Genomic DNA, 24,523 nt, shown 5'->3' on the forward strand with positions numbered 1-24,523 from the left:
ACAGCAGACGGCACGTCATCATCGTGAGTGTGGTCGTTCAGTGGTGTGGAGCTGATCTGCACACTGAGGGACATGGGAGAGCAACAGGGGAGACGAGAGGTGCGGCAGACACACACAGAGGGCACACCACATGAGGAGAGGGCAGCAGCCAGGCATGCACCGTACGCCGCACACCACGCAGGACACACACCCCAATCCACGGCAGCAGGCACACACACACACACAGCCCTGCCGCAGCACCAACACACAGATGGAGGAGGGAGAAGCAAACAGGAGCGGCACACAAGGCTCCACCGCATGCACACACGGCGAGAGCGGTCCGTCGTGCCGGCACCCCTCACGGAGGGTACGCACACACACAAGAGAAGGTGCAGTGCACACAGCAACACAAAAGCAAAGTAACAATTAAAAAGGGATGTCCCCGCACACCACGTGGATTGTTGGTCCATGGGAAGGCTAGCCAATATTCATCACAAAAACAATTCATTTTTCTTAGGCATTCGTTAATATTCAGTGCACACCACTTCATGCAGGCCTGGGCACCACTGCAGCAGCAGCAGCACGCAAACGTGAAAATAAGACGCAAAAGAGGGGAGGTGGTGTGTAGAAGACAGCGGTGCTACTGTCGCTGTCGGCGGTGGTCGTTGTTCCTTTCTCATTGCTGGTGAATGATGTTGTCGTTAATTCCTACGGTTGCTTGACTAGGAGTGATGTTAAAAGACAATTGGTGTCCTGACAGTCCGTTGATGCCTTCCCTTTCCCGTCGATTTCTGTGCTCGCTGGTGGTGTGGGTAGGTCGTTGGAGTCGGCGAGACGCTGACAGGGCTGCCAGCACCATCCGATTGAACTTGTTCTGCCGTGTTCTCGTCCCCAGTCTTACTGCACCAGCTGCTGGGGCGGTGCGGCAGTCATGCCAGAAGCACCAGCAATGGGCTGGGGTGTCGGCCGCATCAATCAATGGGTGTGTCCGCAATCGATAGGAACTTGCATCGACGAGGGAGCCTGCACCGACGCTCGGGATGGGGAAACAAAGACGCCAAACAGAACAGTGCATGCCACCCCGGAAAATCCGCAAGGAGTGTAGTCTCATGAGGCTGTGTTGCTGCCGTGGCGACGGAAATGAATGGCGACGCGAGTGGCGTCCTCGTCGTGCGTCCCCTCCTGCCAATCCTCGCGGTAAACCCATTGCCCGAGTACATTGGATTCCGCCTGAGAGACCAATTTAAAATGTTCTTCTGTCTAAATGTATTGTACTCGTAACTGGCCACAGTTGCCCGCAATGCCTCCAGCGGATACACCTGCGATGCACGGTCGACACATTCCACATCCACTCGTCGTGCGCCATCCAACACCATCTTTTCCTTGGAGTTACGAACAACACCGGGCACACACTCTTTTTCGGCCGTCCATGGCATGCGCCTGCGGTGAAAATCCGGAGAAAGTCCCATTTCTTTTGTGCACAAAGTCATGGAGCTGCCGTCGTTAGGCGCGTCCCGGCGAGGGCAACAAAAGCCCGCCGCAGCACTCACGAATGCCCACCCGTTGCCTCCTGTGTAAAAAAAAAATAAACATTGGAGGGAAAAGCGTGCACAAATGCCCCGGCAAAAAAGTCGGCAGCAGTGGATGAACACTGAAGCCGTGGGTGCATGCCCCACAAATGTCCTTCCTTTTTTAACCGCCTTCTTAGTGGCAGAGAAACGACTTGCAACCGCACACACAAGAAAACAAAAGCAAAAGGCAAGCAGCGCAGCCGTTGAAACACACACACGCGCATCGTATGGAACACTTCTTGGAGAAGAACTGAATGCAGGAAGAAGCGCACACAATTCCCACAGACACCCTCAGTCGTGTGTGTTTGTGTACTTCCCACTCTTTGGCCCTTGATGCATTCCTGTGCGTGTCTCGCCAGTGAGTCACAGTGCCGTGGGGTGCCAAGTCCCTGCACAAACACACCTCAGGACGCGGCAGCGAAGCTCCCCAATGACCACCTCACGGCCATACCTTTTGGATATCTCATGGACCGGGCGCCTCTCGCTGCAGGCCACACCACACAAAACAAGCAGCACAATGCGCTGAGGAGTTGTGAGGGCAATCATCCCACCACAACCACCACCACCCAGATCAGGATGATTCTCCTCTTTGCCACCACACCCTTGAAATGGCCCGGCGTTTTTCCTGCTGCTCCACTGTTATGGCCACCACTCGCGCCATTTGGCCCTATCACATGATCGCGCTGCACCGATGACAACGAAAGCCCAACCCGCAGCGTCCTATTCCTGCCCGTCTCCATCATCATACAGGCCTGTTTCAGAAGCGGATCCTCGTCCGTCGCGGCGTTGCTCGCAGAGGCACTCGTGCTCCGTCCGCCCTGCGCCGACGCCGTGCTGTATTGCTGCACGCTCCCGGCCCTCCTCGTCAGATGCTCAAGTTTCGCAAACAAATGGGCGTCGGGCGTCAGTCCACCGTCTCGGATCAGCTGCTGCTTCTTGGCCTCCGTCAACTCGTCGGTGCTGCTCGCAGTCACAAGCAACAGAAGACGCAGACGCACTGGCCGGGGCATCGCGGCATCTCTCGTCAGGTGCCGCATGCCATCCAGGTTTTTCCTGAAGGGTTGGTGCCCAACGGCGATGTCTTGTTCCACCTCCCGCACCTCCGCCAGTCGCTTCTCCCGGTACTGTGCCACAAGCCTCGCGCAAATATCGATGTGCAGCGACAGTCTGGCTTGCCTCTCCCGAAACTCCGGCGGAGCCCGCACCGCACTGCCCAACTCCGCAAGCTTGGCCTTCGGCTCCACGCCATGCGCCAATCCCGGGTGATACGCGTGGAGTTTTTTCAGCGCCACCGAAAGCTCCTCCATGCACTGCGCAAGGAATCAATGACGGTAGGAGCACCAGTACACATCTTCTTCATCCAGCAATTGCTGCCGCTTCGAGTCCACACCCAGACGATTCCTACAGGTCTGCTCATACAAGTTATTCTCCAGCGGCATCAGGTCATCAAGCAGACACCGACATGTGCGTTGTTGCATCAGCGGCGTCACCGTGACACAGCCCCAATCAACGATGATCCGCACCGGGTTGCCGCAGCTGTCGGCGCCCCTAAGTGAAATCCGGCTCGTCGTAGCAGAGCTTGGCAAGCCTCTAAAAGAAATTCCTAGCAAACCCATGGCAGATGCTGCTTCTGCTTTGTTGGCGAATAACAGGCACACCGTTGTTCATGGCGTGAATAGCCGCCACAGGACGTGACGCCGCAACATCCAAAACGGACCATTAATTCGGAGGCGACAGCAGCTGAGGGAACCCATTCTGCATGCTGAGGTGGAAAACCAGCACCTCAGGGGCGGTGAAGTCTAACATAATGACCTTGGAACGCATCGCCCTCGGCGCTATCCGAACCCACACCAGTTGCTGAGGACTGCGATGCGGGGTGTACCCCAACGCAAAGATGTGTGCATCCCTGTGCGGGACCTTTGCCATCCAATCCTCAACCACGCGGCTCACAGACGCATCCTCCACGGCAAAAAAGTAGCGCGCAGGGCTACTCATAATCGGCTGCCGCGGCGTCAGGGGGTTCTCGAGCAGCGTCACGCCGTGCTCCATGAGATCATGAAGACGCAGTGAGCAGCTCAGCGCAGACGCAGCATGGGCATCGCAGAAAAAACTTTAAACGATCCATGAACGGCGTCAAGCATCTGATGGAATATATGATCCTGCACACAACCACAAACGCCATTGCTGGGCTCACACAGCTGCCCCTCTTCCGTCGGCCTTGACCGCACCAATCCGCCCGCATAATATGTCAAGTACAATTCACACAGACAATGTGATTCGATATGTGTGTGTGTTTGTCTTGTGTGTGCACATTCCACTCGCACCGGTGTGTGTATATGCGTCTCAGAAAATCTAACAGACACACAAGCAACGCCGTAATACCATACAGTGGCCCAACATCGGCAACCAACACAAGAAGAGCTGTGTGCATCGGAAATACAACCAATCTCAAATAAAAGTCAAACGGAGTTGACACAGCACATGCATATGGAGAACGGCACCCATTGAAATAGATGTTTTTCTATTGGAAATCCAATGCTGAGTGCGGGCCACGCAGGAGGAAGCGCAGTCGCCTCGCAGCGCAACGCCGTCCACACCGCAATTCCATAGAGTGTTGCCACGGCGGCAGTAGAGGCAAGCAGAAGAAGCAGCGGACAGGGACAAGCAGCAGCAACAGTGTCATCACCGGGAGTCGGACGCGTGTCTTACTTGCCGTCCTTCTCGCTGCTTCGGTCCCTGCCGCCGAGAGAAGCTTCTTGCGGTCTGTCGGGGCGTCCTGGCCGGATCCACTTCTCCTCTGGCGATGGATTCTTCTGAGGAGCTGCTAAGTCGACATCCTTCGGTGGTGTGCAGCGGCCGGTCTCGATGCTCTCCGCAACGGGGACGGATGCCCGTGGCAATCCTTGTTCAGTAGCTGCCGGTGAAACCGTCCTGCTCCACACACGCCCTCTCCTCGCCGTCCCACGGAACCACTGGAAGGAGGCTGCCGCTGGTGGCAGATATCGTGCACACCTGCGCGTGGCCACGGCAACTAACAGTCCCTCATCGTAGGGCGGAGCAACTCACGTAATCATCGCTCCGTCCGTGCATGGGGCACAACGGGCGTTGCCCTCTTCAGTCACTCTCAGACGCACCCGCATGCCGAGGCACTTCAATGCCAAATACATGGCAGCACTGAAATATGTCTCCTCCGGGTCCCTCGCATCCGTCGTGTTGTTGGGAAGCGTGTCCAGACACCACGAAGAGGACTTGTCCCCAGGCATCGCAGACAAATATTCTTCCCTCCAAATAGCACCCTCAGTATTCCTCACATCCAGTGCGGGACCAGTGATGGGGCAACGGTCCATCGGGTGTTTCGCTGACATTTCATGGATACTCCCCAATTACCAACCGCGGGAATACCGGTACGACGCGCAACGTCTGGCATCAATGTCGTCGCAGTCGTGGTGCTCCCTCGCTGCCATCGCGGCATTCGTCGAGTCCACCACCACCGACAGCGCCCCGCCACGCACACAGGCAACGTTCATCGCCATGCTGCGGCTGGCCATGTGCGGGCAGGTGAACCCGACAGCATGGCCACCAGGTGCGCGGCGATGCGGGTGGCGATGCGTCCGTGAAATAAAATGGCCGGGCAATGTGAATGGCACCAGCGACGGGACAGCCATCCTCCAGCGTGACGAACGGCTGTGCCCACACACCACCCGGCGCCGCAGCCACGCACTGCACCATGACAGAATTGGGGGCACCAGTGGAACGATGCCCATCAGGCACCGTGAACCGACTGCAAACACTGCCCGTGGCAAATGGGGGCACGATCAACGGACACTCCAGTGGCCGGACGAGCAGACGATCCGCATGCAGTTTGAAAGCAGCAGGGACAACTTCATTCTCAAGAATGATCCCGTGCGCAGAGGATACAACGTCACCTTCACACTCGCAATTGTCATTCGATGAATTCATTGCGTGACACCGGGAGAAGCCGCAGTGACTCCTGCTGTCACACGGGTCCGTTGATGGAACCTTAATGCGGACGGTCACCCATCGTTTACTCCAAACGAAGCTCCACAACTGCAACGCATCCAGCGCCCTGAGATGCATTCTCCCCACCGTAACCGGGATCGACCTCGCCGTCGGAGAAGAATACATCGTCAAAAAATCAGGAATACTTCAGGGGGACAACAAAGCAACCGCTGACAAATCACATCGCAAAGATCATCACAAACAGAAGAAGCAGCGCTGGAGACCGTGGGGTGGCGTCGATCAAATGACGCATGCCATAAGCCAAAGAAAAGCTAATTGACTTGAGAAGAATACAAGAGGCTAACACACTCTCAGAAGAATAGAAACAATATGAAACAAAAAAAATTCAAGTCTCCAAAGTCAAACCAAACTGCCAATCGAAAAAGCGTGTAAAAGGTCCACACAACCACAACACAAGTAAAAGAATGAAGAAGAAAACAAAAAAGCCGAAGCGTGGGACGACCAGCGCACACACACTCTCATTGCTCCCGTAAAGCAAAACACACACACAGGGAGAGAGAGAGAAGTCGCCCACTCAATGCAATAAAAACAAAACAGAACAGTTACGGTGCTCCGCCCATGCAGCCAGGCAGGACGGCAGCGGTGCGTGTCGTGCAAAAGAGAGCACCAACGGCCTGCATGGGTGTGCATGCATATATACAATGGGCACATTATTGTGGGTGCCTCGTGGGGTGAGGTGAGGGCAAGAGTCCATGCAAGGGGACACACACAGAGAGAGTGAAGGACGAGTGTGTGTGCGGGCGGTGCATGGCTCTCTCCCTCACTCTCACGCGGCCACCACCGCAGCAGCCGCACACGCAAAAACAAGAAGAAGCAAAAGATGGGAGGTGGTGTGGGAGACCGCGGTGCTGCCGTCACTGTCGTCAAGCGTCGCTGTGCCATTTTTCGGAGCTGCGGCCTCGTCTGGTGTTTTTTCCGTCGTATTATCATCCTCAGTTTCGCCTTGTTGTGCTACTTCTGGCTGCGGCACTGACACGCCACTCGCAGAGCTGTGCTGTTCATTCTCTGGTTCTGCTTCTGGATTTCCATCCGATTCTTCTTGTCTCGTCAACACCGCCGGTGCCTTTTCTCCTTCTGCTGTTACGTTGGGTAGATTTGCTTTATTGGCTGGAGGTGGCGTGGGAGAGCTGTGGGTGTCTTCACCGTCCTTCGAATCTTCAGGGGGCAAATTGGGGTCCGTCTCTCCGTCTTCGGTTTGATGGCCGCTGTCAAGTTTCTCACCACCAGTCAAATGGGCTTGATTGGCTGTGTTCGGGCCTCCATCGCCATCATTGTCGGAGGTTGGGGCAGGACCAGGAGTCTCTTCAGTTTTCTCAGAGGATTCTTTGGATCGAGAAGAGTCGCCAGAAGAGGCTGACGCATGTTGGGATGGAGTCAAAGAGGACTGAGCACCTCCCTTCTGTGAATCTGTTGCGGAGTTCGTGGTTCCGCCTGCACCATTTCGTGAGACGTCACCGCCACTTCCAGTCGAACCAGTGGAAGAACCAAGCAATCCCGTAGATGTCGAATCCGTCTCACCCAAATACCGAGATCGAATTGAACTGTTATATACACTCTTGTGCTGACTGTGATTAAGGCAGGATTCTTTATCGCTTTCACATTCCTTGTAGGGCCACGCGTAGCCACCGCCGGCACCGCACCACAGCACGCAGAGGGCACACACCAGCAGCACACGGCCAGTCATCATCGCCATCACTCCTGTCACTTGCGTGTGGCCTTCAGCACAAACTAACTCCCCGTCAACGTAGAGTGAAAGCAAAAGGCAGAGAAAATAACACGCACCGTAAACAACGGCAGCAGCCCAGCAGAGGAACGCACACTGACCTGCACACCAGAAGTAAAAAAGCAATACCAAAACAAAAAGAGTAGTTGAGTGCCCAACAGGAGTCTCCTCCTCAAAAAAAAAATACACTTCAGAAGAATCATCATTTCATACGCCATGCAGCAAAGCAGGACTGTGTTTATATGTACATGCGTACAGTGCCTGCACAAGGAAAAAATTATTACTGTTCCACAAGCCCACACAACATCCCACACATTTCATGCGGCATCCGGCCTGTCTCTCCACTCCTCCTTTTGTGTCGTCCGTGGAACGCACAGCCGTGGGGCCTGTACCGCGTGTAGGCAACAGAAGCAATCAAGAGGGAAAACAATTCGCTCATGACGGTGCGCAGCAACTGACCATTAAGTAAAACAAAAGAAAAAGGTACTCCCATTGTTCCATGTAAACAACATTAAAAAGAACATCAAAAAAAGAAAGCCCGCAGGGAACGCGGCGCATATTCTCCGTGAGAAGTCGCAACGCCACACTCCGTGGCTCAGAAGACTGCCACAACCACACACAGTCCCAAAAGCAGAGGCAGCAGTGGTGTTTCCACCCACGAGGTGATGCGTTCGCCGCTGCTCACCGTCGGGAAGGACATGTCACCTTCAAAAAAGATTCCTCTGCTCGCTTAGATCTTTTTGTTTAAAGAAGATGTGGTCTGTGTGGCGCTGCTGCACGCACCGCTGTTTGTGGGCTCCTTAGTGGCGGGGGAGTGTGCTCAAGGACCATGGATACAGTCCCATCGCCCGTACACATCGGTGGTATTGGACGTCATGAGGTCATTACATTTTTTTCCTACTCTTACCAGCGCGTCTAGCTATACAATGCCATCTGGGTGCCGAAGAGGTGGTCGAGCAGCGACAAAAGTTTCCTGTGAAGCAACTGCCATTAAGAGAACTTTCCGAGGCGAAGGTCCTGTTCAATGCCCAGCCGTTGGCGCACAGCCAAGGTGCCTGGACATTCTAGAAGCAGATGGTGCAAGGTTTCCTGCGGGCCAATTGGCGTGCTTGTGGAAGCAGGCTGATCCTGCGGCAGCAGAGATCGCCTCCTGGCACGGCTGTTTCGATGCCGTGTGGCGTCTGGGTTGTGTGCGCAGCGACTTCTGTGCGGTGCGGTGCTTCTCCGTGTGGGGAAAACCATGTTGCAGAAATCACATTTGAGCTCGGGAAGCGGTGGAGGATGTTCCGGATGAAATGACCGACAGTGACTGACGAGACCTGAGAATCCCGTCAATGTAGAATCACAGTGCGGACATTTCTCCTTCCGACGGCGTGTGAGGGTCCGTCTCCTTACTGGAGAGACGTCTTCATCCCTTGTCGACGGGGGAACAGTGTCCGTCCCCGGTGCAGTTGGATCGTTGTTGGAGCGCATATATGCAGACTGTTCCGGTGAGATGTTGCAGAAACGGCATTGGTTCGTGCAATCTCTCACGGCCCAGTATAGTCGGCCCCAGAGCTCAGATTCCCCGCACCTTGCCCTAGCGAGGTGAACCAGTTCCTGACGGTGTAGGACTTCCTGAGTGATCAGGTCCTTACCGCTGAGATCGGATGGCCTTGTGCCGCAAAGCAAGTAGCGATGAGTGTCTTGACGAATGGTACTACGCCACTTGTTGGTGAGCTGGGTAGTCAAACATGACAGCAGATCCGTATGCCATAAAGGTGCGATTCCTTGCTCCGTGTATTGTCCAGTTGCCATAGTCTGCGTCGCATGCTGATCTGCAAGCTCGTTAGCATGTACTCCACAATGTCCGTAACAAAACTGCAGGTGCACGGACCAGCCAGCACACGTCAGTGTCAGGAGACGCTGCCAGATCTGATCCTCCGTCCAGTCTGTCTGACTGAGCGGGCCCTTGTTTAGAGCCGCTAGAAGAGACTGACTGTCCGTAACCACAAGCAGGGTTTTACGCCTGTGGCGGATACGGGGGATCATCAGCTTCTCTAGGGCTAGAAGCAGCGCACGGGATTCCGTCCTGTAGCTGCATGGGCGTGCACCGCAGTTTATGCTGGCCTTTTCTATTATCTCCGATGAGTTGAGGGATGAAAGGAGCTTTCCAACCCCGGCTGACTTGGCAACGTCGACACCGCCATCGGTCGCAAGTATCCACGAACGATGGCTGTGCAGCGCCAGAGCCTCCTCGCTGACTCTGCGCTTTTCCCTTATCAGCTCTTCCTCGTCAGTTATTGAGTGGTCTATCGGAAGTTCCACACCGATGGTGACCCGGTGAGCGGATGCCGCAAACCAGGGAGGAATGGAGCTGCGAAAGAACCGCTCTTCGCGTGGTGAGCTCTCGGTGATGCCATAGTCCCTTGTGTATGCGTCTACGAAGGCATATAGCTCGTCCCAAGATAACGGCGAGATGCGGAAACCGGCGCGAGGTGGTGGCTCAGGCGGGGGTCTCCGCATCCAGTCCATCTGACATGCGCGTGTGTTCTCAAATATTGAGAGCCGCGCGCGCAGGCAAAGGACGTGGAGCGGGGCATATTAGCCTCCAGTAGCGCGGATTCCGGGTCGACAGTGCTCGGAACTCCGCTGACAATGCGTGCCAGAGTTGCGTGCGTCTTCTGCATCTCATTCTTCGCTGAATCCGTCGCCACTGCCCATATGAGTTCGCTGCCATAGCGTAATTTGGAAGCACCGTATCCAATGACGAACGTGCGTAGGTCATGTGGAGATGGTCCCGCCTCTTTGTGCGCTATGCAGCGTGGCTGCGATATCCGTTGCGAAGTGGCAGCGCATTGCTTGGAGGCCGCCACATTTAGCGTCAGTCGCGGATCGAGATCCATGCCAAGAAGCTTCGTAGTTCGCGATGCCCCCATGGTCATGACTGGGATTTGACATCCAGCCACTACCAGGGGCCACTTTCCTTCACGATCATAATCTGACTCCGTGTGCGTGGATAGTGTGAACCAAGCGGCTTTACACTTTGACGGGTTAATGGCCAGGCCATTTTCCTGACTGCACGCATGCAGTTTTTCAAGAACCATGTTGGTAGTGGGAATGGCGTCTTCCCGGGACTGCCCCTTAACGATAATAGAGAGGTCGTCCGCATACATGTCTGCTGTGACACCCGCAAAGCTGTTCAGCAGATTGAGAAGTGGGTGTACGTAAAGGGAGAACAAATACGGTCCCAGCACGGACCCCTGAGGAACTCCTCGCAGCATGGGACGCCGATCGCCGTGTCTGCGGCCAACTCGTGTCATCGCATAGCGACCAAATAGAAAGTTTCTAAGCCACCCTCTACAATTCACCCCCGGAATATTAGCCAGCAAGCGACTGAGGACTCGATGATCTATGGAGTCAAAGGCCTTGCTGAAATCAACCAACACCAGCAGGGTCCGATGGGGTCTGTAGTGGAGTTGATTGCCAATACCGCTCTTCTTGGGAAGGCTCACTTGGAAATAGTGATTTCTATTATGCTCCACTTCGTGTATCAGGTGTGCCAGCTGCATCGTCGTGGTACGCATGCTACGATATGCATACTGGTGGGGGTGTGGCGTCCACACCCAAAGCAATCCCTTCAGTACCATTTTCTCAGCAACCTTACTCACAATGGAGGTAAGGCTGATGGGTCGATATGACTCAAGCAGTTCCGGCGACTTGCCGGGTTTTAAGAGTGGAACGATGGTAGCGCGTCTCCACTCAGCCGGAATCGTACCGGTCGTCCAGCTGCGGTTAATGCAACGAAGAAGGAATCGAAGGCCCTTTGACGAAATATGTCGCAGTGCCTCACTGCAGACTTCATCCGGTCCGGGGGCTTGCCATACGGCGTATTACGTAGCGTAGCAAGCAGTTCCGTAGAATTAAAAGGTGCATCAAGAGGGGAGTGAAGACGAGCAACTAAACCAGATGTGGTGGCAGCTTCGTTTTTATCCTGTGGCTCAGAACTAGATGAGAGTGAAGAACCTGAAGTAAATGTAGCGGCAGACTCGTTGTTGTTCTCTGGTCCAAAAAGAGTGAAGAACCAATGTTCAAAGATGTACTCTGTCTGTTGATGCCTTTGGAAGGCCTAACTGCCTTGTGAGAGGGGTGGAATGGAAAGAAGATGCGATTGAGAGCATTCGCTGCTCTCCTTGCTGTTTTGTAAGTGTGTTGACCATATCCTAATAAAATTGATGTTGGAGGTGGAAGTGATGCCTTTTTTCGTCCGGAAATGTATTTCCATGCGAGTGGCTCGCCTGGATTTAACTTGCTGATGCGGCGTAGATACGTGTTGCGCAAGCGCTCTCGGAGTAGGAGGAAGAATTGACTCCTTGTCCGTTGCATTTCTGCCTCACGGTCGGGCGTCGGTGACTGTAGATAGCGGGCCTTGCTGTCGGTAGCAATCCGCTCTGCCTCCATGAGAGTGTCGTTCCAAAGCCTGGGACCGTCCTTGTGCATGCCGCGGGGGCAATGTCGTCGATACGAAGTTATAAGCGCTCTCGTGAAAGCCTTAATGCCGGTGGACTGCTTCTTATAGTCATATGCCGGAAGTTGTGCGTCGAAGTCCTTGACGAATAAATCCCACTTGCACTTCCCCCAACTGTGGAATATCCTAGGTGCCGAAGGTATGGTATCCTTAAACGCCTGATGCAGCGTGAATGTCAGCATATAATGATCACTAAGCGGCGACACAGAAGCTGACCAATCCGACACAGTCAAATGCTTTGACCATGTCAGATCGATACAGGATCTTTCTCCTGTGCCACGGGCATACGTGATCTCACCAGGGGTGTTAACCAAGGTGAGTCCCGCATCCGTGCACAGTTCTAAAAATTCTGCAGCAACCTCGCTTGGAGAAGTCTCCAAGAATGGCTCCCACTGTGGGTGATGCATGTTGAAATCCCCGCACAGCAGGAGCGGCGACGAGGCTGGAAGGCAGTTTACTAACCGCCTGAAGGATTGCGTTAGTTGCGGTGGTGGTCTCATATAGGCACTCACTACAATAAGATCACGGTTCTGGTCCAGAGCAACCTGGACCACCACCACTCCAAGGCTGGTGTCGTGCTGAGGGATGGTGAGAGGTATACGCTTGGAGCGGAGAGTCGTACGCACCAGCACCGCCACACCGCCTCCATTGCCGATGCGCGACTGTGCATAGAGCAAATAATCTCCAGTGTGCATGCTGGTGATCTGCTCTGACGACTTCCAAGTCTCCTGGATGGCTATTATGTCTGCTCCTTGCGCCATTAATGTTGCGAGTTTTGACGGCGTGAGGCAAAAAAACGTTCATCTGGAGTACTGCTATGGGGCCTGGGTTCTGCTCAATGTCTCCGCTTAGCGGTAGCTTTTGTTGTTGCGCGTCACATACGGCACGCAAACGGTATGTATAGCGCTGATAAGCGCCGATGGAATTCAGCAGCGGATGAAAATACCGCTCCGCGGGCAGCCATGTAAATGGCTCCATCTGGTGCCCTTCCGACCCGCTTGTTCGGCGTCCGCCACCTCTCCGCGCGCAGCGGATGGGCCGCAGGCGCTTAGCTTCATCCCTAGCAAAGAGTGCTGCACCCTGGCACCACGTTGAGGTGGCCGGCTGACCCAGAGCGTTGTTGTAGTCTTATTGGTGGTCGTATTTGGCATTTTGATCTTCTGATTTGATGTCGGTGCCTTATGATTCTCATCGCCTCGTGTATTTTACTGCGCCTTTTTATTTTGTGCATCTGACATACCGGTCGCACCTTGTGTGTGTGTGGAGACTGAGTTGCCAAACCTGGTGGCTCTGGATTATCGCTAGCCGAACTCAGTGACTCTGGTGGAACTCGTGTCTGTCCAGTGATGGCTGTGCCTGCTTCCTTTGGCAACGAAGGTCCCGGAATTCTCAAACCCTCCTCGCTGTCTCTCCCACTCTCTGTCTGTGGCCCACCGGTCTCCCCACCATATAGCCGTAATGCACCAGGCATATTTTTGTAGGATCCGGTTTCCCTAGCTCAGGGCTGGGAGGACGGCTGTTATCATTGTTATCGTCTCCTGTCGCCGTCACGCACACGGACGAGCAGCAGCAGCACAAGAGCGCAAGGACCAACACGGCGCCGCACCGTCACCATCGCAGTCATCATCGCCCGTAGCGGAGTCGCTGGTGCCAGTCAGCTGATCGGTGAGACGGAAGGAAAGGAATGGAACGAGAGGGAGAGGGACGGAGCACAACGGATACAGCGAGAGAGCGCAGACAACATGAGGAGAGGGCAGCAGGCCCAGCCGCACAGTCCACACACCACGAGACGGCATCCATGCAAGGAAGGCACACAACGCCAGCAGCCACCCACCATGCAGGAGGAGAAGACATCCACCACCATCTCCCCCAGCTCATTCCCGCAGCCCCAGGGAAATGGCAAAAACCCCGCGGCCACCACACAACGCACACGGAGCAAGCGAACCCTCATCCATCCATCACGCGGCACAAAAATTCCTGCCATCCCGCCATCAATGGGACACGGAGCCCAACTCAGCGCAGTCACACGCGGTGCATCACACCCACAGGAAAATAGACTCGGGGTGCACTCCCTCTCTCCCCCTCCTCATGGCCACGGAAGAAGACAACAGCCGCCACACGCAACTGCCAGCATGCACTACAAAAGGTGCATTCAAATCCACTGCAATGTGCATCTTGTGTGTGTGGTTGTGTGTGCCTGCAGAAACACAAAGCAAAGACGTAGAAAAGAGGGAGCAGAGTATGTGGAGGGACGCACAAAATGTACAGCGGAGACGCATAGCGGAAACAACAAGAAGACCGCTCAAACTCATCACTGCACTGCAGCCCAAGCAGCGGCAATTCACACAATATGTATTGAAAACAAAAAAACGTCCCCCGTCATCTTATGTAAACCCCACCACACAAAATAATTATAAATGAAAAGAAATCGTCCATTACTGCTCCACACAAATTTTAAAATAAGAAAAAGATCGCCTGGCAGCCGTGTGGCCACACCAAACTGTCTGTATGTATTTTGCCCGCAAAAGAAAATTAAAAGGTGGTTACGTGTGCTTCAACCGTCTGACCCTCCGCGTGTCCGCACATCGTTTATATTTCATGGGGTCATCTGCGTGTTGCTGCTCCCCTCATCCCTCTCATCGGCGCGTGAGTGCGGCCCGCAGAGCACAGTCACTCGTGTGTGTGGAACTGAGAGAAGCACGCAGACATGACGGGAGTCGCGTCACTCCATCGGGAGAGTGAGCGCAGCAAAAGAAAAAGAAATCATCGGAGGGGAGAGAAATGCTCACGAGGCCGACACCGAAGGGTGCGCCACCGCATGAAATAAACACGCAAAGCAAAACAAATCCTTAAAGAAAAACACGGCGGCAGGGTGTGGCTGTGTGTGTGGCACTGCGGGTGTCTGCCAGCCCTGGCCGCAAGAAAACAAAACAAGAGGGAGAGAAATGTGTGCTCCGCCCCACAGGCCCTCTTCGCACGCCCACACGTCACGGCTCCCTCAGCGCGCCGTTCGTCGCGGCCCCTCCTCATGCGTGCAGCAGGCGAGGCGCACAGGGCCGTCGTCATGAGCGTGTCGGTGGTGTGCGAGTGGAGCAGTTGGGCGGAAACACACGGCACCCCTCACAGGAAGAGTGCAGCAACAAACAATTAAAAGAGGGAAGAGTAGAAAAGAACGTCCATAGTGATTGCCCCAAAAGCAAGAAAAGGAGAGATGTGGGGATTAGGGATTAGGAAACAAAAGAACAGAAAAATTTAAAAAAATTTAAAACAAGAAAAAAAGCACAAATTAAATTAAATTTAAAATACGCTCAAATAAATAAGAAAAAAAGGCCAGCAAAAAATTTTAAAGCAAACAGAAAAAAATTTAAAAAATTACAATAAAAGAAAAAGCCGAAGCGTGGGACGACCAGCGCACACACACTCTCATTGCTCCCGTAAAGCAAAACACACACACAGAGGGAGAGAGAGAGAGGTCGCCCACTCAATGCAATAAAAACAAAACAGAAACAGTTACGGTGCTCCGTCCATGCAGCCAGGCAGGACGGCAGCGGTGCGTGTCGTGCAAAAGAGAGCACCAACGGGCCTGCATGGGTGTGCATGCATATATACAATGGGCACATTATTGTGTGTGCCTCGTGGGGTGAGGTGAGGGCGAGAGTCCATGCAAGGGGACACACACACAGAGAGAGAGAAGGACGAGTGTGTGTGCGGGCGGTGCACGGCTCTCTCTCACACTCTCACGCGGCCACCACCGCAGTAACAGCAGCACACGCAACAAGAAGAAGAGGCAAAAGAGGGGAGGTGGTGTGGGAGACCGCGGTGCTGCTGTCACTGTCGTTCTTAATTGCGGTTGCATTTGTTCCATTAGCAGTTTCGTCTTTCGCGGATTTTTCACCATTTCCTGCGGAATGTTCATGCTGTTGGTGTTGCTGCTTTTCATGCTGTTCTTTTTCTTGTCGTTCCGGTTCTTCTTCTTGTAGAAGCTCTTGTTTTTCTCCAGAGTGGTGTTCGACTGAATTATCCTGACTATGTATTGCTGTTTTTACCTCCTCTTCTCCGACTGTTGTACCTCGCAGTGCTTCTGCTGCTGTCTCTGCTTTATTTGCTGCTGCCTTTGCCTTTTCTGCTGCTGCTTTTTCTGCTGCTGTTGCTTTTGCTTCAGCTGTTTCTGCTGCAGCTTTTGCTTTTGCTGCCTTTTCTGCTGCTTCTTTTGCTGCTGATGTTGCTGCTAGTGTTGCTGCTGCTGCTTCTGCTGCTGCTTCTTCTGTTTCATCTTGTGCTGCTGCTTTTTCTGCTTCTGCTGATGCTTTTGCTGCTGATTTTGCTGCTAGTGTTGCCGCGTTTGCTGCTTCTGCTGCTGCCCCTGCTGCTGCCACTGCTGCTGCCTTTGCTGCTTCTGCCGCTTCTCTTGCCTTTGCTGCAGCCTCTGCTGCTGCCTTTGCTTCTGCTTCTGCTTCTTCTGCCTTTGCTGCTGCTGCTGCTGCCTTTGCTGCAGCCTCTGCCGCTGCCTTTGCTGCTTCTGCTGCTGCTTTTGCTTTTGTTGCTGCTGATTCAGTTGCTGCTGCTGCTGCTTTTGCTTTTGCCTCTGCGTCTACTGCCTTTACTGCCGTTGCTGCTGCCTCTGCTGCTGCCTTTGCTGCCTCTGCTGCTGCCTCTGCTTCTTTTGCTTTTTCTGCTGCTCTTTTTGTTGCTTCTGTTGCTGCTTTTGTTGCTGCTGCCGCCTTTGCTGCTGTTTCTGCTGCTGCCTGTGCGTCAGCTGCTGCTTCTGCTGCTCTTTGTTCTTGTCTTAACAGCAATCTCGTAACTGGAAAAAATAATTCTTTCAGAATGCTGTCGTCCCCACCAGAAAAAACAACAGCTCCATCGGCCGCACCGCACCACAGCACGCAGAGGGCACACACCAGCAGCACACGGCCAGTCATCATCATCGCCATCACTCCTGTCACTTGCGTGTAGCCTTCAGCACAAACTAACAACACGTCAACGCAGAGTGAAAGCAAAAAAAGAAGAGACAAGTCACACAGTAAAATACAGTGACAAATGGCAGCAGCCCAGAAGCAGCAAAGCAGTGAAAGGGCAAAAACACACACAACGCCTCACAGCAAGTAAACAGAGAAAACACACGAAGCAATTAGAAACAAAACACAGGTAAACAAGCAGCAATGAAGTAAAAATGTAAAAACACACACAAAAAACAAGGGGCTGCACAGCATGGCTCCAGTGTGCATGAACCTATCCTCAAATGTGATTTCACGCAAACAGTTGTGTGCGTGCCATGCGTATGAGTGTGCCTGGGATGCGTTCAACGTGACGGATACAGGGAACGGCAAGGAGCACACAGCAGGGCAGAGGAAGCAAATAAAGCGAAACACAATCACCATTTTCTCTTATTTATTTACATCGGACCACAGTAGAAGCGCACAAATCCTCGTGATTGAGTGCTGGCACGCACAGCCCGCACACACCTCTTCAGCCCACAGTGGTGTCCGCCAGCGCGGACACGGCGAGCAGCAGCGGGGCACACACACACGCAGAGCTGCTGAGGCTGCCGTCGATTTCGTGAAGACGTAACGGTGCGCGGGTGGTCGTCGTGGTTGGCGCCTCTGTGGTCGTAGTACTTGTTGCCCCGGACGCGGTGGTGGTTGTCGTTGGTGCTTTTGTTGTGGTGGTCGTCTCGGAGGTGTTCTCAGGCGTCACGATCTTTTTAGAATTATCTTTATCCCCCGGATCTGTCTCAGTTTTCTTGCTAGGCTCAGTGGCTGGTGCAGGTGGCAATGAACTGGCGGTGTTTCCCTGTGCCGCACCGGACTCCTGGCTCCGTGAACCTGACTCACCGCGGCTCCGAAGTTCTCCCTCTGCTGCACCGGACGGACTGGTTGCCTTTCCTCACACATCGACGTCAGCTCTCGGATCCAGACTAGTGCCTTCTTCTGGAGAGGTCAATTGAATTGCTTCGACATGATCTTGAGACTTAGGCTTAATCCCAGATGTAGTGGACGGCAGGCTGGCGCCTTTGCCCTCGGTTTGTGGTTCAGTCGGGTAATGTCTGCGGCGCACACAGACGGGCAGCAGCACAGGGCAAGCACCAACAGGGCGCACAGCAGACGGCGCGTCATCATCGTGAGTGTGGTCGTTCAGTGGTGTGGAGCTGATCTGCACAGTGAGGGACATGGAAAGCAACAGGGGAGACGAGAGGTGCGGCAGACACACACAGAGGGCACACCACATGAGGAGAGGGCAGCAGCCAGGCATGCACCGTACGCCGCACACCACGCACGACACACAGATGGAAGAGGGAGAAGCAAACAGGAGCGGCACACAAGGCTCCACCGCATGCACATACGGCGAGAGCGGTCCGTCGTGTCTGCGCCCCTCACGGAGGGTACGCACACACACACGAGGAGGTGCAGCGCCCACAGCAACAGAAAGCAAAGTAACAATTAAAAGAGATATCCCCGCACACCACGTGGATTGTTGGTTCACGGGAAGTCCACCCAATATTCATCGCAAAAATAATTTAGTTGTCTTTGGCCCTCGTTCATATTCAGCGCACACAACTTCATACAGGCCGGGCACCGCAGCAGCAGCAGCAGCACACTCAAAAATGAGCACAAGGAATGGAAGAGTGCAGGAAACTATTTATTTCTGTTTCTTTTTGGAGGGTGGAAGATATCTGCATATGTTGTTCGTGTTTTTGCGGAGGGTAAGCCTTCATGCCTGCATCCCTCCCTTTTGTGTCCGCCCTCCGCCGGAGTGGCCACACACACGGGCAGCAGCAAAATCACTTCACCCTCGACAATCCAAAATCAACACCGACATCCCTCGCGACGCAAAGATCTCAGTTGCCAGCACAGGCCTCCTGCCGCTCTGCCATCGACGATGAAACACGGCACAGTGCACGCACTTATTTTCCTCGTGTGCAGTCAGCCGTTTGCTTCACACATTCTCCGATAGGCTGACGTCCACAAAAGCACGCCACAAAAGGCCACCGTGATCGCACACGCTCTTGCGATGAGCGTCGGTGCGTGCATGGATCCGCTGCTCACACGTGCTGGCAGGCAGCCTGCAGCCGGTGCCCTCGTGCCATTTCATCGGCTCCAGCAAGGGGAGGGGAAAACGGCATATTCCTCATGCAATTATTCCCACCAGCAGCACCAACACGCTGGTCGCCAGCCGTCATTCCTCAGCACATCCAGAAATGCTGAAAAGTGACGTGGAGCTGCCAGCCAGCAATGCCACAATCCCGCACACATGTCGGCTCCACCAGAGAGGACACACAAATCACAAACAACACCTTCACATGTTTTCCGAACATCATTCCAACACACCGCGACACGCCAAACAGAAGTATTCGTCACTCCAATGCACCTCCCCACGCAATCAAATAGTCCATGCACCACGCACGGCAGCAGCTCACACGCGGTCAAACAAATGTTCCTCGGATCGGTGTTATCCACCTGCTGCGGTGGGAAGTAAGCAAAAGAGACAGCTGCCAAACCTCAAAAGGCTGCCACGGTTGGCCGCAATTCAGCGGAATGCTGCCACTCAATGAATTCAGTCCTAATGCCCTCAGCCTCCCACCTTCTCCCACAAGAGCTGCCAACCAAACACACCGTCCAATAAATTCGCTGTGCGACAAAAAGGAGAAACCGCAGTACCTCCTGCTGTCATCCGAGATGTTGTTTGCTGATTAATGCGGAGGCACTCACCTTCTCCTCAAAACGACGCTGTGCAACTGCAACGCATTCTTCAGAATCGCAAGTCTCCAACCACATCGGGAAGCTCCTACGCGCCTTCGTCACACACCACAATGCAAATGAAAAAACAATGCTTTAGTTGGACTGCGATGCGGACCGTGCCACGCCGCCATCAGCTGCGGCTGGGTGCAGAGGCTGGTGCGACCCAGCACACCACGCGATACTTTCTGGTTGGGTGCGTCCACAGTGCGTCGCACCACAGCGGCGAGGCAATCGCACCGTGTCCGGCCCACGCGCATCAGCGAAGGATACTTCTGTCCACCTGGCCGCCAATCCAGCACCGCTGCGGAGGATACTCTGGCTTCTTGCACCCACACAACACGAACGCCTTACACTTTTCCGATGTATTAAGGAAGTGTGTGGCGCAATATGATTGGAGGTCATGCCGCCGTCCATGCGTGAAAAGCGGCGACATCAATCCCGCTTCCGAGGATGCTGTTATTAATGGATCGCGCCGCGTATGTAATATTATTGGGATACCCCACAGCCACAATCGCGCTCCTCCTATTCAACATCGTATTTTCCCCTGGGACACTGTGCGCTGCAATAAAGTGGAATTTATCAGCCACGCTTTGCCCAAGACGCCTCTGACGACGTCAAGCGCACGGCTCTTGATTCTATTTACTCCTCTCTGGGAGATTTTGATTTTGAATTATGGACAGACGTTTCTTCCTCTCTCTCCGAACTCGCATCTGGATCCGCTGCACTATTGTATGGCTCCACCACGACAAATGATCTCCCTGTGGAGGTCCATCGTGCAGCAGCTGGCAGGCTCGCATACTCATATAGAGCAGAGTGCCTTGCCACTGAAAATGGCATTATACATCTCATACCTTTTTGTCTGGAAATATCCCAATCGCCCACACGAATCCTGGTGGCAACAGACTCCCTCTCGGCAATTGAGGCACCCCGCGTCGTTCCACTGGCCGTGCGAGACTACGTCACTGAAGAGATTTGGATTATGCTGCTCTCCTTGATACAGCGAGGTCGCTCTGTAGACTTCACGTTCTCTCCATCGCACTGCGGTATCCCACGCAATGAGGCCGCTGACGACGAGGCCATGATTGCACGATCCCTCCCGCAGGAGGGCGGCCCAATCTGGCACGTGGACTTTTTTACTGCAGTCAGGTGACCGTACTGGAGGGATGCCCAGAAGAAAAGGAAGGGCGCGTGCGCCGTATGACAGGCACCTGTCGGTGTGGCGGGGACTCTATTCCTGGCACGGCCCGGACATCGTGCCCCGAGTGGCGGCACTGCGCAAAGGCACGGTGCGACTCCTGCCCACTCTTCGACAGGCCTGCGCGTGCCCTCCGTATCACAAATAACCCTCTGTTTTGGTGGTGCCGTCCCTCCCTCACTGAGGAGACTGGCCCGCCGCTGCCTCCGCCGGAACCTCTTCCCGACGTGAGCGCCGCAAATCCTTGCCGACCAGCGAGCGGCGGATTGAAGTTCTCCTGCCCAACCTGCGGCAGAGTGCGCTCGTCCGTCCACAGTATGAGGGCGCATGCCCGACGTGCTCAGCCTGGCGTTCCGATAGTTTGGGAAGGCCTCACATGCGGATGCCGCAATAGCGCCACCGTCATCTTAACAGGCGCCTCGCGCACAGGTCGCCACCGAAGTCGCTAAGCATGCCAGCAGGCAAAACACGCAGGAAGCACATCCGCGGGTACTCGAGATGGACCACGAAAGAATTCGCTTCATCCACTGCAGAAATGCCCCCGTCGTTGGCAATTGGGAATGCGAGTGTTTGGGAGTGCCCCAGCCCGCACGACGGCACGTTTTGGACGGAATGCTTGCCACTTTTGTACGGGCAGCCCTTGCGCTACTCACTCGTTATTGTAACAGCATACAGCAAAAACAAGACAACAAGTTGCTTTGCGATGAATGTTGGCTGCGATTCCCGTGGGCCAACAATCCACGTGGTGTGTGGGGATTTCTTTTTTTATTGTTACTTTGCTTTTGTGTTGCTGTGTGCGCTGCACCTCCTCGTGTGTGTGTGCGTACCCTCCGTGAGGGATGCAGACACGACGGACCGCTCTCGCCGTATGTGCATGCGGTGGAGCCTTGTGTGCCGCTCCTGTTTGCTTCTCCCTCTTCCATCTGTGTGTCGTGCGTGGTGTGCGGCGTACGGTGCATGCCTGGCTGCTGCCCTCTCCTCATGTGGTGTGCCCTCTGTGTGTGTCTGCCGCACCTCTCGTCTCCCCTGTTGCTCTCCATTTCCTCACTGTGCAGATCAGCTCCACACCACTGAACGACCACACTCACGATGATGACGTGCCGTCTGCTGTGCGCCCTGCTGGTGCTTGCCCTGTGCTGCTGACCGTCTGTATGTGCGGCAGGGAGTGGAGATAAAACTGATAAAGCTGGAGAAACTCCAACGCCCCAGGATTCAGTGGGTTCAAACAATTCCGACAATGCACGAGCAAAAGGCACGGAAGTTAATGAACAGAGTTCAGATAAGGAGGCCATTCATTCAGAGAGATCATCGAAGACCGTCTCTGCGTCAGCAACTTCATCTCCGACAGGTACAGGAGAAGGACCAAGTAGAGCGCCCACTTTGCAAGATGGAAGAGGTGCGTCTGGTCAGCCAGGGGCATTAGAAGAAAATATCATTTCACCAGGATCAACAGGTGATTCCGATAAGCCAGATGTAAATCGGGAGCATAATAAAGAAGTGGCACTAGCCGGTAAAGAGGTTAAGGAGCAGGCACCAACCACGAAAACCACAACGACCACAAATACAACAACAACAACAACCACTGCGCCAGAGGCACCAAGTGATACGGCCATGAATGCGGAGGCTCCAACCACGACGACTTCCCACGCACCGTCACGTCTTCGCGAAATCGACGGCAGCCTCAGCAGCTCTGCGTGTGTGTGTGCCCCGCTGCTGCTCGCCGTGTCCGCGCTGGCGGACACCACTGTGGGCTGAAGAGGTGTGTGCGGGCTGTGCGTGCCAGCACTCAATCACGAGGATTTGTGCGCTTCTACTGTGGTCCGATGTAAATAAATAAGAGAAAATGGTGATTGTGTTTCGCTTTATTTGCTTCCTCTGCCCTGCTGTGTGGTCCGCGCTTTGCCCCACATCCACCACGTTGAACGCATCCCAGGCACACTCATACGCATGGCACGCACACAACTGTTTACGTGAAATCACATTTGAGGATAGGTTCATGCACACTGGAGCCATGCTGTGCAGCCCCTTGTTTTTTGTGTGTGTTTTTACATTTTTACTTCATTGCTGCTTGTTTACCTGTGTTTTGTTTCTAATTGCTTCGTGTGTTTTCTCTGTTTACTTGCTGTGAGGCGTTGTGTGTGTTTTTGCCCTTTCACTGCTTTGCTGCTTCTGGGCTGCTGCCATTTGTCACTGTATTTTACTGTGTGACTTGTCTCTTCTTTTTTTGCTTTCACTCTGCGTTGACGTGTTGTTAGTTTGTGCTGAAGGCTACACGCAAGTGACAGGAGTGATGGCGATGATGATGACTGGCCGTGTGCTGCTGGTGTGTGCCCTCTGCGTGCTGTGGTGCGGTGCCGGCGGTGGTGAACCATCTGAAACACCTTCTTCACCTTCTCTGGAAACTCTGCCCGAAAAGAGCACTCAAAAGAAAGAAGAGGTTGTCGCTGGAGATGTTGACCAAAGCAGTAAACCGGTAGCGCCTAAAGAACCCACAGCAAAGGCGTCAGAATTACCGGAAAAGCCAGCTAACTCATTACAGCCATAACAACCCGGAGGAGCATCAAAAGCGGCAAGTCCAACGACGGACAGCATGATTCAAAATACAGAAGGTAAAAATGAGGAAGAAGATGACGAAGAGGAAGACGATGATGAAGAGGGAGAGGAAGAGGAAGAGGAAGAGGAAGAGGAAGAGGGGGAACCGAAAGAAGAAAAAAGCAACGATAAGAAGGAAGGAGAGGAGAAAAAGCATGAAGGCGCTGTTAACGGCACCACAGAGGGGATCTCAGCAGGCACTGAAGAGCAGCCAAGTTTACCTTCTGGTGCGGAGGGAGCATCGAATATAACAAATCCCAACAGCACACCAACAACTGGAGACGGTGATCCAGCAGCTGATGTTGCAGGGAAAGCAGAGGGAAAACAAAATCAAAATAAAGATGCCAATCCGAAAGAAACACCAGTGACGGCCGCAGCCATGAAAACTACAACGGCTACGACTGGCGACAGCGACGGCAGCACCGCGGTCTCCCACACCACCTCCCCTCTTTTGCTTCTTCTTGTTGTTGTTGCGTGTGCGGCTGCTGCGGTGGTGGCCGCGTGAGAGTGAGGGAGAGAGCCGTGCACCGCCCGCACACACACTCGTCCTTCTCTCTCTGTGTGTGTGTCCCCTTGCATGGACTCTCGCCCTCACCTCACCCCACGAGGCACACACAATAATGTGCCCATTGTATATATGTATGCACACCCATGCAGGCCCGTTGGTGCTCTCTTTTGCACGACACGCACCGCTGCCGTCCTGCCTGGCTGCATGGGCGGAGCACCGTAACTGTTTCTGTTTTGTTTTTATTGCCTTGAGTGGGCGACCTCTCTCTCTCTCCCTCTGTGTGTGTGTTTTGCTTTACGGGAGCAATGAGAGTGTGTGTGCGCTGGTCGTCCCACGCTTCAGCTTTGTTTTTTTTTTTTTTTCTCTTTTGTTTTGAATCTTTGCTTCTTTTGTGGTTGGGTGCAACCATTTTACTTTCATTGGTTGGTTTTCTTCTTAAAGTGCGGATGGCTGAATTTTCTCTTTTGTATTCTCCTGTTCTTTGTTTCTTCCCACGCAATCGGTCCTTGTTGCTTCAGCGAGCCACGAAATATTTGCTTAACACCCACATCAATTGCCTACTTGCTCTACATCCCACATTAGTTTGAGACGCTGGTGCTGCTGCATTTGATGGTGTTTATGGTGTGATCGCCAGCGGGTGCTTTGCTGTCACTTTGACGTATCCTCGA

At 53.9% G+C, this 24,523-nt stretch overlaps 3 protein-coding genes and 5 pseudogenes across 3 annotated transcripts, besides 14 other annotated features; 2 read left to right on the plus strand and 6 right to left on the minus strand.

The window, feature by feature from the left end:
* Positions 1-16,084: a sequence feature (areas not merged during assembly with more than two copies in the genome that could not be assigned to a particular haplotype).
* Tc00.1047053506133.5 (hypothetical protein, conserved) lies at positions 951-1,469 on the minus strand (the record flags this gene model as incomplete). The annotated part of the gene is made up of 1 exon (XM_813257.1): positions 951-1,469. One exon carries the CDS (start codon positions 1,467-1,469, stop codon positions 951-953), a length of 519 nt encoding a protein of 172 aa, XP_818350.1.
* On the minus strand, positions 1,990-3,792 carry Tc00.1047053506133.10 (annotated as a pseudogene).
* Positions 4,848-5,828, minus strand: Tc00.1047053506133.30 (annotated as a pseudogene).
* Positions 6,358-7,284, minus strand: Tc00.1047053506133.54 (mucin-associated surface protein (MASP), putative; the record flags this gene model as incomplete). Its single annotated transcript, XM_813255.1, has 1 exon — positions 6,358-7,284. The coding sequence occupies one exon, from the start codon at positions 7,282-7,284 to the stop codon at positions 6,358-6,360; it is 927 nt and encodes a 308-aa protein (XP_818348.1).
* Positions 8,204-12,936: a mobile genetic element.
* Positions 15,068-15,126: a sequence feature (AT_rich).
* Tc00.1047053506133.61 (mucin-associated surface protein (MASP), putative) lies at positions 15,559-16,755 on the minus strand (the record flags this gene model as incomplete). The annotated part of the gene is made up of 1 exon (XM_813256.1): positions 15,559-16,755. The coding sequence occupies one exon, from the start codon at positions 16,753-16,755 to the stop codon at positions 15,559-15,561; it is 1,197 nt and encodes a 398-aa protein (XP_818349.1).
* Positions 15,945-16,351: a microsatellite.
* Positions 16,085-16,690: a sequence feature (areas merged during assembly that could not be assigned to a particular haplotype. This can correspond to areas where the two haplotypes were merged or to regions with more than two copies in the genome that were merged during assembly.).
* Positions 16,380-16,565: a microsatellite.
* Positions 16,607-21,297: a mobile genetic element.
* Positions 16,691-16,972: a sequence feature (haploid, Esmeraldo-like haplotype).
* Positions 16,973-17,768: a sequence feature (heterozygous, Esmeraldo-like haplotype).
* Tc00.1047053506133.68 lies at positions 17,290-17,940 on the minus strand (annotated as a pseudogene).
* Positions 17,769-17,836: a sequence feature (haploid, Esmeraldo-like haplotype).
* Positions 17,837-24,523: part of a sequence feature (areas not merged during assembly with more than two copies in the genome that could not be assigned to a particular haplotype) that runs on past the window's edge.
* Positions 21,845-22,510, plus strand: Tc00.1047053506133.75 (annotated as a pseudogene).
* Positions 22,287-22,338: a microsatellite.
* Positions 23,046-23,852, plus strand: Tc00.1047053506133.80 (annotated as a pseudogene).
* Positions 23,373-23,452: a sequence feature (GA-rich).
* Positions 24,199-24,246: a sequence feature (T-rich).

Source organism: Trypanosoma cruzi, genomic scaffold (genome assembly GCF_000209065.1).
Source record: "Trypanosoma cruzi strain CL Brener 1047053516255 genomic scaffold, whole genome shotgun sequence".
Classification (NCBI taxonomy): Eukaryota; Euglenozoa; class Kinetoplastea; order Trypanosomatida; family Trypanosomatidae; genus Trypanosoma; species Trypanosoma cruzi.